The sequence below is a fragment of the Mobula hypostoma genome, chromosome 22 (assembly GCF_963921235.1).
Source record: "Mobula hypostoma chromosome 22, sMobHyp1.1, whole genome shotgun sequence".
In the NCBI taxonomy this organism is placed as follows: Eukaryota; Metazoa; Chordata; class Chondrichthyes; order Myliobatiformes; family Myliobatidae; genus Mobula; species Mobula hypostoma.
In genome coordinates, this window is record NC_086118.1 from 39347166 (window position 1) to 39365839 (window position 18674).

The 18674-nt window shown below is 38.5% G+C and overlaps 1 protein-coding gene across 1 annotated transcript in view; it reads right to left on the bottom strand.

Annotated features, from left to right (window-relative positions):
* Positions 1-7807: 7807 nt before the first annotated feature.
* Positions 7808-18674, bottom strand: part of LOC134360289 (cAMP-dependent protein kinase type I-alpha regulatory subunit) — a 39195-nt gene continuing 28328 nt past the window's right edge. Inside the window, exons 6-10 of the mRNA XM_063074472.1 lie at positions 16692-16850; positions 15134-15194; positions 14335-14456; positions 11991-12072; positions 7808-11721 (exon numbers count right to left, since the gene is read on the bottom strand). Coding sequence (XP_062930542.1) covers positions 11549-11721; positions 11991-12072; positions 14335-14456; positions 15134-15194; positions 16692-16850 — 597 coding nt within the window. The 3' untranslated portion in view covers positions 7808-11548. The remainder of the gene's footprint in view (positions 11722-11990; positions 12073-14334; positions 14457-15133; positions 15195-16691; positions 16851-18674) is intronic.

Below are 18674 nucleotides of genomic sequence, written 5' to 3' on the forward strand. Positions count from 1 at the left end.
ACGTGTAGCACCTTATCAAATGCCTTCTGAAAATCCGAGTAAATGACATCTACTGCCTCTCCCTTGTCCACCCTGCTTGTTACTTCCTTGAAGAACTCTAACAGATTTGATAGGCAAGATTTCCCTTTACAGAAACTATGCTGACCTTGACTTATTAGTCTCCAAGTACCTTGAATCCTCATCCTTAATAACAGACTCCAACACTTTCCCAAACACTGATGTTAGGCTAATTGGCCTATAATTTCCTTTATTTTGCCTTCCTCCCTTCTCATCTCCATTTAATTATAACTTCACCAGACAGATAGCTATAATAAAACTTCACCTCCCTCTCTCAGCTGGCATCATGCAACTTCTCTTGATGCCAATCCTATCACAGACATTCCATTTCTTCTCTCCACCCTTCTTTGCAACTGTTTTCCAACTCTAGAAACACAAAATGCTGCTTGACACGCTGAGTTCCTCCAGCATTTCAAAAGTTCATTTTATAATATTGCCAAAGTACAATACTGTATAACTCTGATATTCATCGTCTCCAGATAGCCATGACATACAGAAAAAAGGGAGTTATTGAAAGAAATCACCCCTCCCCCGCACACACACGGCATGAAAAGTTCAAAAAGAATCAAAACTCACAAATCCTCCCACATCCCTCCCTTGCAAAAAAAAACTGACTGATTACCCACATGGAAAACGGCCACTGGAACATCAACCCCCCAACCCCTCCCTCACAAAAACAAGAGTGACAATAACATTAAAAACCCCAACCCCCTACCTTGGCAATAGCTTCAAACCCCCACCCCCTCTCTCATACACAAAAACTAACAGATCACCCACACAGAAAAAAAAACAGTAAGACCATCAGACCCCAAATCGCCAACCCTTCCCTGTCACAAAAATATCGCTGCCTAGTACCCACAGAAAACTGAATGAGAGCAATATAAACTACCGTCCAATGATCGCATAAGTCTTAGAATTTTGAAAACCCGCACCGGTCAGAATCGAGGAGAGCGGCCGCTCAGACTCACTCACAGTCCCTCCGTGAAGAGCAACTGCCATGCCACCGACTTGCGGCCTTCCAGACCCCGGTGACCCAGCTACCAACGGCTGTCGACCTGTGGCCTCCATGGAGAGCGACCGCTGAGCTCCTCCGCGTTCGCCTCGACGCTTCAGTCTTCCTTGGCGCTTCGAAATGGAGTCGATCATGGCCCCGCACAAGGCACAAGGCAGCTCATGCTCACACTCCTCTCCGCGAACAACAGAGCGCCAGATCGTTCGATCAAACTCCAAACTGCACGTCACAGACTTAGCTCCGATGAATAGTCATCAACCAGAAACTTCAACAGCTCTTTTCTCCATGGATGCAGCCTTCTTCCAGTATTTTCTGTTTTGTCCCAATTGCTCACATTTGCAGATTTATTTTGCATTTAAGATTCAAGATTCAAAAAACTTTATTGTCATTCTAACCGTACATCAGTTCTGCAGGGCAGAATGAGACAGCGTTTCTCAGGAGCAGTGCAATCAGAACATAACAAACACGACACTAAATGATAAACATAACAATAAATAGTAAAACACAACAGCCACATGTCAGTTAAAATCAAGTTATAAGTGTCCAGTGCAAGTTAAAAGTGTCCAAAGCAGAGTCAGGTAGAGCAGCTATTTAGCAGTCTGACTGCCTGTGGGAGGAAGATGTTTAGTAGCCTTGTGGTTTTAGTTTTGATGCTCCTGTAACGTTTGCCTGATGGCAGAAGAACAAACAGTTCATGGAGAGTTTGGGAGGGGTCTTTAATGATGTACTGTGTCTTCTGGAGGCATCGACTCTGAAAGAGGTCTTGGTCAGAAGGTAGGGAGACCCCAATAACCTTCTCTGCTCCCCTAACCACCCTCTGCAAGGCTTTTTTGTCAACAGCACTGCAGCTGGAGTACCAGGTTGTGATGCAAAAGGTCAGCACACTCTCAACCACACTCTGTAGAATGTAGTTAAGATGTTAGTGGGGAGTGATGCTTGTTTAAGCTTCCTCAGAAAGTGCAATCTCTGCTGGGCCCATTTCACAATCCCTGTGGTGTTCCTGGAACAGGTGAGATTGTCCGAGATCTGCACCCCAAGGAACTTGATGTTTTCCCCTCTCTCCACTGTGGAGCCGCTGAAGCTGAGGGGTGTGTGCTCAGGCTGAGACCGTCTGAAATCGACGATCATCTCCTTGGTTTTGGTGACATTAAGCATCAAGTTGTTATCCCTGCACCAGCTCTCTAGGTGTTTGACCTCCTACCTGTACATTGTTCCATCATTTTTGCTGATGAGCCCCACCACTGTGGTATCATCTGCAAATTTAATGATCAGGTTCTCCTTGAATCTGTCTGCAGAGTCATGTGTTAGCAGTGTAAACAGCAATGGGCTAAGCACACAGCCTTGTGGGGATCCAGTACTCAGTGTGATGGAGTCAGAGATGTTCCTGCCAACACGGACTGACTGTGGTCTCTCTGTCAAGAATTCCAGAATCCAGCGACACATGGCAGTGCTAAGGCCAAGCAGCGACAGTTTCTCCACTAGTCTCTGTGGGATGATGGTATTGAACGCTGAACTAAAATCAATGTACAGGATTCTGGCATAAGTGTCTTTGTTGTCCAAGTGAGAGAGAACTGTGCGCAGTGTGGTGGATATTGTGTCCTCCGTAGAGTGATTTGGACGATAAGCAAACTGTGGAGGATCCAGTGATGAGGGGAGGCTGGCTGTGATATGAGGCTTGACAAGCCATTCAAAACATTTCATCACTATGGGGGTCAGGGCAACAGGATGGTAATCATTCAGACAGGCTACAACTGATTTCTTTGCTGCAGGGATGATTGTGGAGGTTTTGAAGCATCTGGGAACAATAGCTTGACTAAGGAAGATGTTGAAAATGTCTGTCAGGACATCTGCTAATACAACAGCACATTCCTTGAGCACACGTCCAGGGATTTAGAATTCCAATCAAGCATCTCCCTCACATATTGACTGGTGTTTTGTTTAAGTCCAGTGCTTAGACCCATCCCCTACTTAATGCTGCAGCTAATCAGTAGCTGGCAAGTCTTGTATTTCTCTGAAATTTATATTTTACCCTGTTAATCTACACCCTACCTCCTTATTGTCTGTAAGGTTTTTTTTTCAATCTTAATCCATTTTCCATCTCTAGGCGTGTTACTGAAGGTAACAATCATGCCTGTCCCTGGTGACCTTGAACTGAGTGGCTTGCCAGGACATATTCAGAGGGCAAATAGAGTCAACCAGGCTGTTGTTACTCTGAAAACATGCAAATACCAGACTAGGTAAGCAACCAGGTTTCCCCCCCCCACCCCTTCAGTGACACTAGGGAAGTGGATAGATTTTTAAACAATCTGGCAATCTTTGTTTACAATTATTGACACCATCTATTTACTCCAGATAATACTGTACTGTATGTTAACTGAAGTTGTACAGTTCCCATGATTAGGCTTTATCATTCCTATCATACTTAACCTATATCATCCAAGTACCACCAAGAACTCACATATGGGTTTTTATCCATTAATTTACCAGATCAAATCATTTTGACATTATACTTTGAGCTCTCTTAAATAGCAACCATGATCAGATTTTTGTACGGGGGTAGATACAACTTTTCAGGATTTAATACAGAAATTATTTATATTGTTTTTTACTTCTCAATGGCATATAGCTCAATCAAGTTTGAACATACTGAACCTGGTTTGTAATTTTACTATAATTCAGTTTAATATAAACTGGGAAGATAGAAAGCCTAATTCAGCAGATTTTATGTTTGTGAATAAAGAGTTCCCGGCTGTTTGGACACTGCTGTTTCTTGAATGTGGTTAAAAACACAAGGCTCCAGAGGCTTTCCTTATAAAACTCATGCATTTGCTCATCTTGCACCGGCAAACTAATAGATTTATAAAAATTGCTTACTTTGATATTCTTCACCCAGACTTTAAATAAGTAACAAAATCAGAGCATTTCTGATGCTTTGGTTAAAAACACAAAGCACTGTCAATTTGTAGCAGACTTTCTCCACATTTCCATTATCAATGCAGTGACACCAGACCCATGTTTTAGTGATGCAAATCCATTAGTATAATTACGTCTGCCACTTGAAAACAGAATTTAAAAAATAAAAAACTTCATTGGCTTGCTTTACAAGCTGGTGCATCACTATTCGAGCTCTTTGCCTTCCATGTTTATCATCAAATAATCTTGGGCAGCAGCATTTTTAGCAACATGGGTCCTAGATTCAGGGATTCCTTCTTAACACTACCTCTCCTCGTTTCTCTCAGAATCCAAATCTGAGCATGCTTTTCCCTTATAGTGATACATTTTATTTGACAACTTTCCCGTGAGGAATGTGACTTGGAGTGCTTTACCTCCTTAAAGATCTGTATGAATGCAAAATGTACTTGCCATCACTTACATATTTTAAGGCAGGATCTTGAAACATAGATTGCAATATTCCTAAATCACAACTTAAAAACTAGTGTATTTCTCACCATCATGGGACAAGGGTGTGAGAGCGGGACACTGATGTGAGATTGGACCAAGACGTATGAGGAAGAGAGAGAAGATTACAATGAGCTACATGATGGCTGCATGGTGTGTATTGCTTGACCAGTTCCTATATCTGGAACCTTGGTTCTTCTTATCTGGCTGTCGTTGGAACTGGGGGCCCATGTCTACCTCATATTCCAAGGAACAGTTCATAGTGGTGCCATCATCACAAACACCAGTTTCAAGAATACTAGATGTCACTCAATCTTTAAAAATATCATTGCAGTGTATGCCATCAGAAAATATAAAGGTGAAAGCATTACATTACAAAATAGCTGTCAACATGGTTCATAATATTCTAAACTACATTTGATTTTTTTTGTTCACATCTTCATTTGAACTTGGGGGCTTTTTTTGTTCTTGTTGCTATAGTGCTGTCTCAGTTTGTCAATTTAACTGAAGATTAATCATATTGGCAGCTGCTGCTTGTGAAATTCTTTCTTCTATAGTTACAAAGGCAATGGAATGCAAATACATTTAATGGGCAAAATACAAGTCAAGCCTATGCAATAAACTGAAGTATGGTCAGACAAAGATATAATTACATTTTCCAACTAGCTGTGTTATAATCCAAGCTCTTTCTTGCATTGGACAGGTTCCTCGCCTACTTGCTATGAACCATTACACACAACGAGGCATTTATGAGCGTAGGATGCCACATGAACAATGAATTCTTTATTCAGTCGATTAATTAGAAATAACAAGATAAGGCTTGTACTTGCCTGGTCCAATTCATGGAAAATTAACCAATGGACCAAATACATTAAGTTATAAAGAAAATAGCTAAAGCAAAAATCAAACTGTGAAGGTGTGACTTCAGAAAAGCAACTTCACATTAAAGTTGCGCACACTCTTCATTACAGCATCTTTTATTTCATGACCATTAGACATTGTGAAATGTTACTGTGGAAGCAGGATTATCTGCAAGGATTCATCAAGGCAAGTAAGTGTGGGCAATAAAGACAGAAAAAACTAAAGAAACCTACAAACATTTCTCATGCCCAGAAACAAAATATTTTATTTGAAGTCTTCAAACATGTCGGAATTGGATTTACTATCATGTGTGTGCATGTACGCGTTTGTTAAACTAGTGCAAAAAAGAGTAGAGAGGTAGTGTTCATGGATTCAATGTACATTTAGAAATCTGATAGCAGAAGGAAGTTGTTCCTGAATACTTGAGACTCCTGTACCTCCTCCCTCCTGGTAGCAATAGGAAGAGGACATGTCCTGAATGATGGGTGTTATTCTCATTTGAATATTAATAAGAATATTCCACATGAAACCATGTTTCTTATTCAGATCAGTAACACTAACCAGAGGTGCTTACCAACGAGTCTTGATGTGGGACTCCTAACTAAATGTCCACATTTATGGCTCTGAGTCACATTATAAAATAATGACCGAACTTATTATAGACAAACCTGTTGATCCCCCAACACAAGCCTCAGACTCCAATCAGCCTCATTAGATTTTCTTGTGTGCAAGAAGAAAAGCAATTCAAGAGATCAAGGAAAGTTAATGTGTTCACAATCACGAGAGCATCAATTTTCTGGGGCAGACAATTCAGGGAACACCAGGCAAAAACTTGTGTGATTGGCAAAAGAAAAAGTGGGTGAAAGAGAATCAAGACATAATTGGATTAAAATTTAAATTCCAAGGTTTCAGAAAAGAACCACCAGCCCACACGGATACTTCTTACAAAAAACCCAAATGTCAACTTTCAATTTCCCTTCATCGCGTGTTGAATTCCTCTGGCACTTCTACGTGTTAATACCTACAAAGTTGTTAAGGTGAGAGCCAGGATTCTGACCCGGTGACAATAAAGATACATCTGTACATTTCCAAATGATACTGGGGTGTAGCTTACGGGTAATTTCCCAGTGGTGTATTCCCATGCCTTTGCTGCTGGTAAAGATTGTGAATATAGAAGGTGCGAGTCTCAGACTGAATATTTAGTTGGAATATTAAATAACTGAAGCAGCGACCAAATTAAACTGGTGAAGGATAATGGGTGACAATGACATCTAGCCTGAAGCAGATAGGTTTGTTTGTTTTTTTCTTCCAGAAAGTGGAACAAGCAGAGCTAATCCAGGAGTGTGTTAAAAGAGCCATGTCACGAGGCAAAAAGCAGGAAAGGTGGGGAAGGGCTGGAAGAGAGAAAAAAGTAAATGAACTTAAGATGATACAGAGCTGGAAATAGTCTGCTTTAGTGAAGGCTTGAATGTGGTTGTTATCTTGTGCTTAACTATTACGAAGTCCTGAACCACATGATTCAATTCCTGACAGATGTCAATAGTAACAGTTAGGTAACGGAGCTTCCTTGCAGGTGCGGAACAATGGCCTGAGTTTATCAATATTTTAACTGAAGGAAACTTCTCAATAACAAATAAGCATCACCAATGGATAAATGGTGAATCAAAGGAAGAGAAAGCTCAGTGTTGCCAGCGTACGTATAAAAAGTTTTCTGAATTATGTCAAGTAGCACTTTATAGCAAATCAGGAGCTGAACAATATTTTCCAGGTTCTCTAAGTAGACAAATAATGTTGTCCCATATAGTTGTTGAGTCCCATATAGTTATTGAATTGCAGAGCTTCTGTCAATTATCAGTCACATAAAAAAAAAATCAGCGCCTTTGATTTTTGAAATAAGTGAGAAAGTTGTGGACACAAGGAATTAGGAAAAGGAGTAGTTAGCAAGGAAGGGGATATTTAAAGGCCATTTTTTGATAGTGCTAATGGAAAATTTGAAGACTGGGAAAGAGTTGGAATTAAGGTTCAGGTATCAGTAAATCAAATAGAAGTCAACATCAACGACCTTGCCATGCAGAACGATCACTCTACATTTCCTGATTTTCTGCTCAGCAAATGAGAAATGTGAGCATTAAGAATAAAGGCAAGGATCCTGAACATACTTATTGAAGGTGGCATGAGTTTTAGACAGTGTATTTAAACTTTTAATTGTTCAAGAATACTGCTTTTCTTGATTTCATTTGTAAACAATAGGGGGAAAAATACTAGTACCATTCAGGAGTACATTTTTGGCAAAGGTGATTGTTTGAATGTCAATCATTTTATTGAGTTTTTAAATGATCTCAACATTAACCTTAGGAGGGGCTTTTTTTTTTACAGTGGCAATATTTGCCAACAGATTATAGAAAACACGCACTGCAGTAAATTTCACTGAAGAACACAAGCACTACAGTTTTGCTTTATAATCAGTTCGGAAGAGAGGGAAACAGTTTTCTTTTTAAGAATTAATTTTTATTGCTTGACCTGTCATTAGGACACTATAACAAAAGGATTATTTTTTTTAGCACATACAGTAAATCTGGGAACAATACAAAAATGGTCCTTAGATAATCTACATATTATCACACTATTTTCACTTTGCAATTTTATTTTGTCGGTAAGATGCTGAGAATGTCTAATTCCCATAAGATAGCTAAGGCAAACTACATCAAACTGTGATCATTTGTACATACAGTTCTGATTGCACACATAAGATAAAGCTTCAACTGTATCAGATTATTCAATAAACTTTATATCAGCTGCTTTGTAATAAAATCACTTAGGTAAATAAAAACTTTAAGGACGTGCAACAAGCCAAAGCCAATCTGTTAGTTGCCAGGGCTGTCAGGTTTTTACCAAAATATGCGAATGGTCTAAAAAAAAATCAATGTTTATTACTGGAATACTAGATTAACATTCGTACAAGTAATTTTGGGTACTGGTAAACTATATCCTGGAATGATTTTCTAACAATCTGTCCAATTACCAATAAATACTAGAGTTCATTTCTCCAACAGACTGGTGTATCTGGAGAGGACACTTTCCAGCAGCAAACCAGCTTAATTTTGTCCATCCCAGAAATAAAACTTAAGCTTGGTCGCAACTTAATTTCCAAGATGTTTACACTGATGAAACGGAAATTGGCTCTAGTTATGAAGAGTATACTGCAGTTCAACAGTAAGCAGACATTAAACACCACAAACCAAAGGCTGCAAATGAAGAAAGCAGATGCAAGATCTGGACATGGTGCTCCATGATAGTGCTACCATGGTTACCCAATAAACAGTTGATGCCAAATCAAAAACAAGTTTAAATTAACATCTCCACTTCCCACATGAAAGTGTTACACTTTCAGTGCTGAGCTTCGTCATGGATTTTTACGCCAGCACTTTCTTCAACCTACACAGGGAAGTGCATTGACACAAAAAAAACTGCAAGTATCATAAGAAAGTTTGTATTGTGTGCTAAATAAAAAGGCAGCTGAAATGGTTTTCCAAGTTTTCATCAGGCAAAGCAATATTTAGTACATTATAAATCTAGTTTATTAGCAGACAATCTATCTGGTATCCTATGCCCAACCCTACATCACAAACAATTTAGTTTTGGCTTGCCATACAATCCTAGCCCAAGTCATTCTATATAGAATAATGAATATAATTTCATCTAATTACTGCTATGTGGAATTAGTAAAGTGTGTATGTAAAGGATGCATATTTAACACAAAGCTGTGCAATACTGAAAGGTTATTAAGACTCAGCAAAGCTTCCGCCTTTCTTTTTCTTTGAAGCCTCAAAATAAAATGCACTTCATGCCTTATGACAAAGCTGTTGTAGTACACTTCAGAATGCCAATATATTGGCTAGTTGGGATTATCCAGTTTTTTTTGGTTTCTGTCTTTACTACAGTGTCCGGGTATACATTTGCATAATACTGGCTGAGCTCTGATGTATGCCAACAATGGAACAGCAGCGCCAGCTACTGAGAGCTGTAGGAAAGTGCAGCTATGATTAATTGCAAAATAATAGGGGCTCAACAGCACTGCACCAACTTAATTATCAGCTATTTAAATAGTTATCATATTGCATCATCTAGTCTAATGCAGGGCAGTTAGTTAATACCTATTCATGTCCAATACTATTAGAGAACCAAGACACAACGTATATTACAAGCTGGGCCAGGATTGCAATAGATTTAGTGATGCCAGCTTCCCCCCGCCCCCCCACAGTCATGTGCTGGTCAAGTACTAGTGCATGGAGTATCTGCATCAGTACCAGTGATGGCGCTGGTTTGTTACTAAAAGGAATGTTTACTTTTTTGTCCTTGGAATGAAATTATATATGGTTCATAGACAAGGTTTTATTTTGCAACCCCTTCTCTAGCTCTGCCTCAGCAACAGATTGAAAGCTTCTAACACATGGCTAGGGAATAAATCCATACATTACCTTGACATGGTAACTATAACTCAGCTTCACCATTGGGGTTACTTATGTAAATGATTTGGGAGAGGGAGAAAAGGGTATTTGGCAAAAAATAGTATTGTGTCAATACAATATCTTTTTGTAGATATGGATTCTTTGTAAGCCCTACTACTATCACTGATTAATTTAACTGAAAATGATTTTCCAATTCTATCAGAAAATAGTAACAGACATTCAAAATCAACTATCCCACATTAACAGAAAGGGCATAATTCAAGTATTTCACCTAATGTCCTTGAATTTAAACACATCTTTGGAACTAAGTTATTTTATTTGTCGTCTAGAGTAGAAAAAAAAACTAAAATACCTGGTTCTTTTTATTCCTCCCTACAGCTTTCAATACCATAGATCTGTACTCAATTTAGGCTGTAGAATTTTCCTCGGCTTAAGCCAATATAACTCCACAATGGCCACCAGAAAACACAGCTCACAGGAAGAATGGCCATTTTACTCTTTGTTATTGGAGATGAAATGACTGCATCTCTCCATCAGAATAGACAAAGTACCAAAAAACAAACTCAATCAGCACATCTCGAACTAGGAATTTTCTGGCTACAAATTATTCACCCACAATTCCAGGAGGGAGACTAATAAAAAATGAGCTCCACTAATTCCTAGTTCACAATAAAATATTCTGATATGAGCTTAGAACTTGCTTATTGCATAAAATATCAGGTGTTCAAATCTCTATGACTGCGATTCAGCAGATCCTGCAACCACAAGGTTAGATCAATACAGAAAAATGCCAACCTGTGAACAAAACCCTTCAGACTAGAACATCAGCAAATTTTAATGATGCTTAATTATTTGTAGTAACTTGATATGCATAAATCATAAATAGTGTATATAACTAATCTTTCTCATGCAACTATCTGGCTGATTCACGCACTGCACAGAACTACTAAATGAGATCAAAATTAAGAGGGATTTTTTTTAAATGGTCTAAGTTTAACCTCATGTGTGAATGGAGTATATATTAATTTCACAAAATTGCAAAGACTAAGCAAGGCGTAAAATAATAAAAAAAATTCAAACTAAATAGCTTTTCAAATTATTTTCAAAATATTAAAATGGGGATACTCGTCTCACAGCTCAACTATTTGTTGTCTTCAAGTCCAAAAGATCTGAATTTAGTCATTTTCCTCCCTCAAGTAAATGCCAGGTGCAAACAGAAAATGCTGCTTTCCCAATGCATATTTAAACTTTATCAGTCCTATCCATATGAGGCATGTTTTGTGGTAATTTGCACACCAAGGGTTTAAAAAGAATTCAAATTTAAAGCTGCTCACCCAAGCCTAAACCCAAGATGTTCAATTTCCACACATTCACATGATTCAAGACATAAATGCACTACAACATTTTGAAACAGAGCAAGCTAAAGGGTTCAAAGATCCTCTGCTCGTAACCAAAGCTGATCACCTGGGTATTAATCATACTATTTAGTTAAAGCAGCAGAGTTTTAAATTCAATAAACAAAAAAATTTTGACCAAGCAAAATAAAAATACAATAAAGCTGGATTGACTGTTGGAAGCTGGTGCAGTGTGAAAAAGAAAACAAATGTGGCATTAAATTCTACAAAGGGAATGCTTTCTCTGATGGACAGGAAGCTGTGGGACTGGTGGTGGTCTGCCACAGGAAGCGGCACTTCAGACAGACATGAGGCAGTTTGCTCGGGCGGATGCTGCAGCAGAGAAAAAGAGGATTTCAGACAGACAGCGATACAAAGCTGTTGTACTGCTGGATATTCCGTTTAAGTATGTCTGAACAAGGACCCAGGACACGTTCAAATCGCGGTCTGTCCAATTTCACACACTTCAATGGACCACGTGCTACCACTGTGGCAGCACGAGGACGGTTCATCAGAAGAGCTATTTCACCTGAGAGAAAAAGAAAAAAAAACACAAATCAAATCCATACTTCCACGAAATTTCCAAAAGAACCAAGCCTCTGTACTGTCCTTGGATCAGCATGTTAATACTAGCTTTCCAGATTTGATTTCCATTGTTTGCCATTGACTAACTGAGCTAAAGACTACTCTTGCTTTGAGGACTTTTGCTCTGGCATACCTCTGACAGCATTTAGTTTTGCAGTCAAAATTTCAATCATTTAAAAAACAAATTTTATAATATTAACACAAAGAACTCACCAAAATAATCTGATGGCCCCAATCTTCCAACTTCTATGAACTCTTCATTTTCCGACCTGCGCTGCAACACAGCTGCTGTACCCTATAAAATAAAGTACACTTGAAGCAATAATGTTACCATTGCTGCACATCCACATTTAACACTGTAAACTGAAAGTGTCCCAAATACATCTAGCAATGCACACTATGTCTGCCTATAAAAGACACGAGTATTTTTCATATTAATTATAGCAATAGCAGTAAAGGCCTAGTATTGTAAAATTTGCAGTGGAAAACACTAACAGAAATTCATCACTAAAACTGAATATCTCAGGGCAGGGGTTCCCAACTGGGCTCCACAGACCCAACATGAACTCTTGGTCATTCCTAAAGCTCCATGGCATAAAAAAGGTTGAGAGCCCTTTTTTAAGGTATACATTTCAAATGGTTAAAATAGCTCGAACCAAGACATGGCACAGTAATACTAACTTCAAACTCACTTCAAACCAAGACCAGTAGTGTGCCTTTATTACAAATATGACGCTAATGTGCAAACATGTAAGATTTTACAACTATCAAAAAAATGCAAACCACTTCCTGAGCCTGATCACCAGGTCACATACAAAGAAATTGTCCCAAAATAAACAAATTGTATTTTAATACTCAAAACTCAAGTACAATGAAAATGGGAATTTTACAAAATCAATCCCCAACAGACTATCTGACTGCCAGCAAAAAAATGGCAGGATTTAGAAGAACTAATTCCTCTCTGAGGTCAAAATATCCTAGAAAGTATTAAAAGGAAACAGCCAGAATTTAAATGTGTTGCAGCTTGAAAGCAGATGCCAAAGATTCACAACAAAAATCAAGCCTTAACAGATACAATACATATTTTGTCGATTCCAGGAGATTAAGAATTTGAGTTTAAAGAAAAAGTGAATGAACCTCACTTTACACCGCACGCAGTCGGAGCAGTGCTGCCAGAATAATCAAGGACACGACCCATCCCGCCAACACACTTTTCGTCCCTCTTCCCTCTGGGAGAAGGCTCAGGAGCTTGAAGACTCGTACGGCCAGATTTGGGAACAGCTTCTTCTTTCCAACTGTGGTAAGACTGCTGAACAGATCCCGACTCGGATCTGGGTCGTACCCTCCAAATATCCGGACCTGCCTCTCGGTTTTTTTGCACTACCTTACTTTCCCTTTTCTATTTTCTATTTATGATTTATAATTTAAATTTTTAGTATTTACTATTGATTTGTACTCAAGGGAGCGCAAAGTGCAGAATCAAATATCGCTGTGATGATTGTACACTCTAGTATCAATTGTTTGGCGACAATAAAGTAAAGGTAACTTTTGCACAGCATTCAGCAGAATATCTCCAACAACAGTGAACAATGGCAACACCTGTCAGAAACAGCAGCCAAGAACTTGAGTTTTTGGATATTTTTACTTGAAATAGTTAAGCTTCTGGAAAGAGCATTCACAAAATAATGGATTCCATATCCAATGGAAGTCCCCGTTCAAACTTCATGCAAATTCCTACTTCATTTTCTAGACTGAGATTAATTGCAAAATGGTTATGATACACAGCACAACTGATTTTTAGTCTTTTGATAAAATGGGAATTCTTTGATTGGGACATCACCACAGGGCAAGTAATTGGAGTTTTTGTGATTATACCACTAAATTTATTATCAGAATTTAAACAATCTGTGGCAGAAGGCATGTTCTGAATGAACAAAATATCTTTATAAAAAGGACATAGTGCAAGACCTTAAAAAATTGACAATACTGTAGCTAAGAAACCTGTTGTTCAGAAAAGCAAATTAGAACATACAATGCTGAGAAAGATTATATAAAATTTCATTCTTAAGGGACAGTAAACATTGAACAATTGCTACCAATTTATTTAGCAATAGAGTATGCCTTCCAGCTCTTTGTACCGCACTGCCCCAGCAACTCCCCCGACAGCCTCAATTACCCCAACCTAATCATAGGACAATTTACAATGACCTATTAACTTACCCAGTACATCTTTGGATTGTGGGAGGAAAATCATAGCACTCGGGGAAAACCCACATATTCCGCAGAGAAGCTGTATAGAGACTCCTTACAGATGGCCCCAATATTAAACTCCAATGCCCCAAGCTATAATAACGTTGTGCTAACCGCCACGCTACTGTGGCACCCATGGCAGTACAAATCAAAGAACTCCTGAAGAGCCAATGACTTGCAAAATAGCCATAACCAACACCACCAAGTGGCTGCATGATCTAAATTTTGCTGGTATATTAGTAAACAAAATAGTCTGTTAAATACTTAATCTATATTCTAATGGGATATTGTCTTATATCATTGCTACCTCTAAAATAATGAAAAATTCATCGCCAGGTTCTCCTTGCACCACAATCTTCTGTCCATCTTCAAACTGCACCGGTTCCAATGCATCAGCCACAGTCAACCGTTCCCATTTATCCAGTGACTCTGTTTGCGGACAGGAAATGGAACAAAGGAGAAAAATTATTTTATGTTTTGAATAACATATGTTTAATTATATCAAATAAACATCACAAAATTACAAAATATTGATACAATCACCTCTTCAATACATTATTAATCATAATTCTGTTTGCACTATAGGTTTCTCAAACTAGAATGCAGCTAAACGCGTCAGCAACATACAAAATGCTGGAAGAACTCGGATCAGGCGGTATCTATGGAGGGGAATAAGTAGTCGGTACTTCAGATTGGGACCTTCTTCAGGACTGGAAAGGAAGGGGGAAGAAGCCAGAGTACGGTGGTGTGGGCAGGGAAGAGTCCCAGGTGGCAGGTGAAATCAGGTGAGGGGAGATAAAGTTAGAAGCTACGAAGTGAGAGGTGGAAGAGGTAAAGGGCTGAAGACGAAATCTGATAGGAGAGAGGGTGAACCAAGGGAGAAAGGAAAGAAAGAATGGTGCCAGAGAGGGAGAAGGGATGGTGGGGTGGGGCTTCTCTTGAGAACCTTCACTTCAGAAGATGCATTATTGAGTACAAAACACTTGGGACTTTGATTTCAAAGGGTTCTGCATAAATTCAAGATCCATAATTCTCCTTACCAAAGTTCTCAAACACCTGGACAAATTTTTGCTCATATAGAGGAAAGTAAAGCATTTTTTCCCTACCTAATATGGAGACCTTACTGAGGAACTCTTCATACATCTTTCTTTTTCTCAGTGTGCTTCCCTATAAAAGGAAATATTATAAAATTACCACAAGATTTCACATCTAACAGTTTTATATTTTGATGCTTTTTGCCAAGATCTTGAAATTTTATGTGTTTTATTAACAGAATAATACACAAGGTTTAAAAGACATTTAAGATAAATGCTATATATCCTTTTACATATGTTAAGCAATCCCTTGGTGTAGTGCAAATGCAGTTTTCAGGAAAACCAAGATATCAATTTAACCTTGCAACTTTTAATATAAAATATGTATATGATGATCAATTTGAAAATATTGAAAACTGCTGAAGCTGCTGTGCAAAATCGATCACTAATAGGCATGTACAATCACTGTATAACATTGTTACAGGAGGGGTTCCAATTCCACTGATAACTCAATAGGGCAGCTAGATGATTTAAGTAAGCAGCAGTATCCCACATATTAGAGTTTGGGGCTAAATCCACACTGGGTTAGTACAGGTAAAAAGGCTTTCCAAAATTGGTGCAAATCTGACAGAAACAGCAAGATCCTGAACATTATGAATAACGTTGTACAAGATTTAAAGATTTTAAGATTCTGAAGGATCTTGAGACCATGAATTTTAAGATTGTTAATCCTAACCAGAGAGTTTCAAAATGTACTTCAGGTTAATATGGTAAAGAGTGCAAATACTTCAAAAACATTCATATTACTTGCTTCATTATTCACACTATACAGTCCAACAATGGAATATCAGAGTTAGTAGCTAATTGTCCTCAAAGATGAGGTCATGCAGCTTGAAACACTGCAATCCACCTATTGAAGGTACATCCACAATATTGCTCACTTAAAGTATCCAGAATTTAGCCATGCAATAACGTACAGACAATTCCAAGATGATACGCAATTTGGTGTGGAACCTATAGGTGGTGTTATTCTCATGTATGTGCTGCCTAGAACACCTGGGTACACTGTTTTGGGAAGTTCTGTTACAGTAGCCTGACACACTTTGTAGATATTTACACTCAGTCATACTAACACTGATGGAGTAGGAAATGGGGGCACTTACACTGGCAATCAAGCAGACTACTTTGCCTAGGATGATGCTCAGCTTGTCCACCTGGGATGCTCTTGCAGCCAAATCATCCCATTAGCTTAATGATGGCCTTCTAACATTCATGACCAAATGTGTAGAACTACCTGATCTGTTCATTAGGGGATCATTTAGCTGTTTGTTGCAATTAAGCAGTTTTAACAGAGGAAAGAAGGTCAGTGCTCGAAGTCAAAAGGAGTTACAGGATCAGAAAGACAGTTGTGTTTTTCATTAATTATCTGGATTGCCCTGGGCAAGAATGAAACTCAACATCATAATGGTGAAATTAATACCCTGCAGACTAAGATTTATTTTTTGCTGCACATCTTTTACCATCACCTGGCAACTATCAAATTCAAATGACATGCATGCATTGACTAGAACAATAAAGGCAAATTATAAACTTAATTTACAGAAAGGTAATATAAATGTGTTACTCTTACCATCAAGATTCTCCTATAGCTGTCTCGATCAATACCCCATAGTTTTACATTGGTCTTTGCTCTGACAGTTGCAGCTCTTGGGGTTCCATAAATCAATGCAAGTTCTCCAAAACTGCCACCCTCTCCAATGCTAGTCACCCATTCATTGTTAACATAAACCTAAAATCAAAAGCAGAATCAAAATGAACAGTTAACAGATGCTGGAAACACAAAATGACAGTAGCAATCAGCAGGTGAGAGAGCATCCATGGGGAAAACAGATGCAACATTTCAGGTCAAGGACCCTTCAACAGAACTAGAAAAAATAAAAAATGAAGCATGTTAGAAGTTACAAAACAGAGTTTCACCTGGATGCAGACCAAAATCAATTTCAGTTACAGTAGATTCCGGTAAATTGGGATACAAAGAGACCAGAACATTTTTGCCCAATTAAGCAGCTGCCTCAATTAACTGAGGTTGCATGGAAATAGTTAAAAGGTACAAAAGCTAAACTACCATTTAACTGATTAACAAATTATGTATTTAAATGAAATACAGAACAAATTAGAGCACTATCAACACCACTACAGTACTATAAAGCTGTATTTATTTCCTAATTGTTATCAACAGAGGAATTCATCGAGTGTACGTCTTCTTCAGACTGACTATAAATGAACAAGATCAGCGCACCTTGCAGATAATGGACTGTTTTCATACAATGCTTTCGACGACTGTATCTTCCAAATCTTTGTTTTCATTGGAACATTCAAGATGAGTGTCAATACCTTAAAATCCTTTGTAGTTCCTAACTTGAAATGCCATATTCAAATTTGCTGATGACACCACTGTTGTAGGCTAAATCAAAGGTGGTAATGAATCAGCATATAGGAGAGAGATTGAAAATCCTGCTGAGTGGTTTCATCAGAACAATCTCTCACAATGTCAACAAAACCAAGGAACTGTTTATAGACTTCAGGTGAAGGAAACTAGAGGTCCATGAGCCAGTCCTCATTGGAGGATTAGAGGTAGAGAGGGTTAGGAACTTTAAACTCCTAGGTGTTATTTTTTCAGAAGACCTGTTTTTGGCCCAGCATGCAAGTGCAAATTACATAGAAAGCATGGCAGCAACTCTACGTCCTTACAAGTTTGCGGAGATTCGGTATAACATTAAAAGTTTTGACAAACTTCTATAAATGTGTACTGGAGAGTATACTGACTCGCTGCATCACAGCCAGGTATGGAAACACCAATGCTCTTGAATGGAAAATTCTACAAAAAGTAGCGGATGTAGCTCAGTTCATCATGGCTAAAGCCCTCCCAACTATTGAGCACATCTACATGAAATGCTCTCGCAGGAAAGCAGCATCCATCATTAGAGACCCCAGCACCTAGGACATGCTTTCTTTGCACTGCTGCCATCAGGAAGAAGGTACAAAAACTGCAGGACTTGCACCATCAGGTTTAGGAACAGTTACTACCCCACAACCATCAGGCTCTTGAACAAAGGGGTAACTTCACTCACACATCATTGAAATGTTCCCACAACCAATGCAATCACTTCCAAGGACTCTTCATCTCATGTTCTCAATATTTATTATTTATATTACTGTTTCTTCCTTTTGCAGTTTGTTGAACTCTGGTTGAAAGCCTTAGTTTGGCAGTCGTTCATTGATTCTGTTATGAGTACTATTCTATAGAATTGTTGAGTCTGCCCACAAGAAAATGAATTCCAGGGTTGTATATGGTGACATGTACGTTGATAATAAATTCACTTTGTACTTTGCTGTAGTGAAATAGTTTCACTTTCATTCTCTGCCATTTTGTGGCATCTTCAAGACTAAATGCTTGAAACTGCAGTGAACAAAACAGTTCTAAATTGTTTTACCGCTTTATTTCTTGGCAACTACCGGTGACAAAAATCACTGCTTTTGAATGCAAGCACATACAATTGGTGCTATTTAAAAACTGTTTATTCTAAGCATGGTGTTGTGTTTAACAGCCACA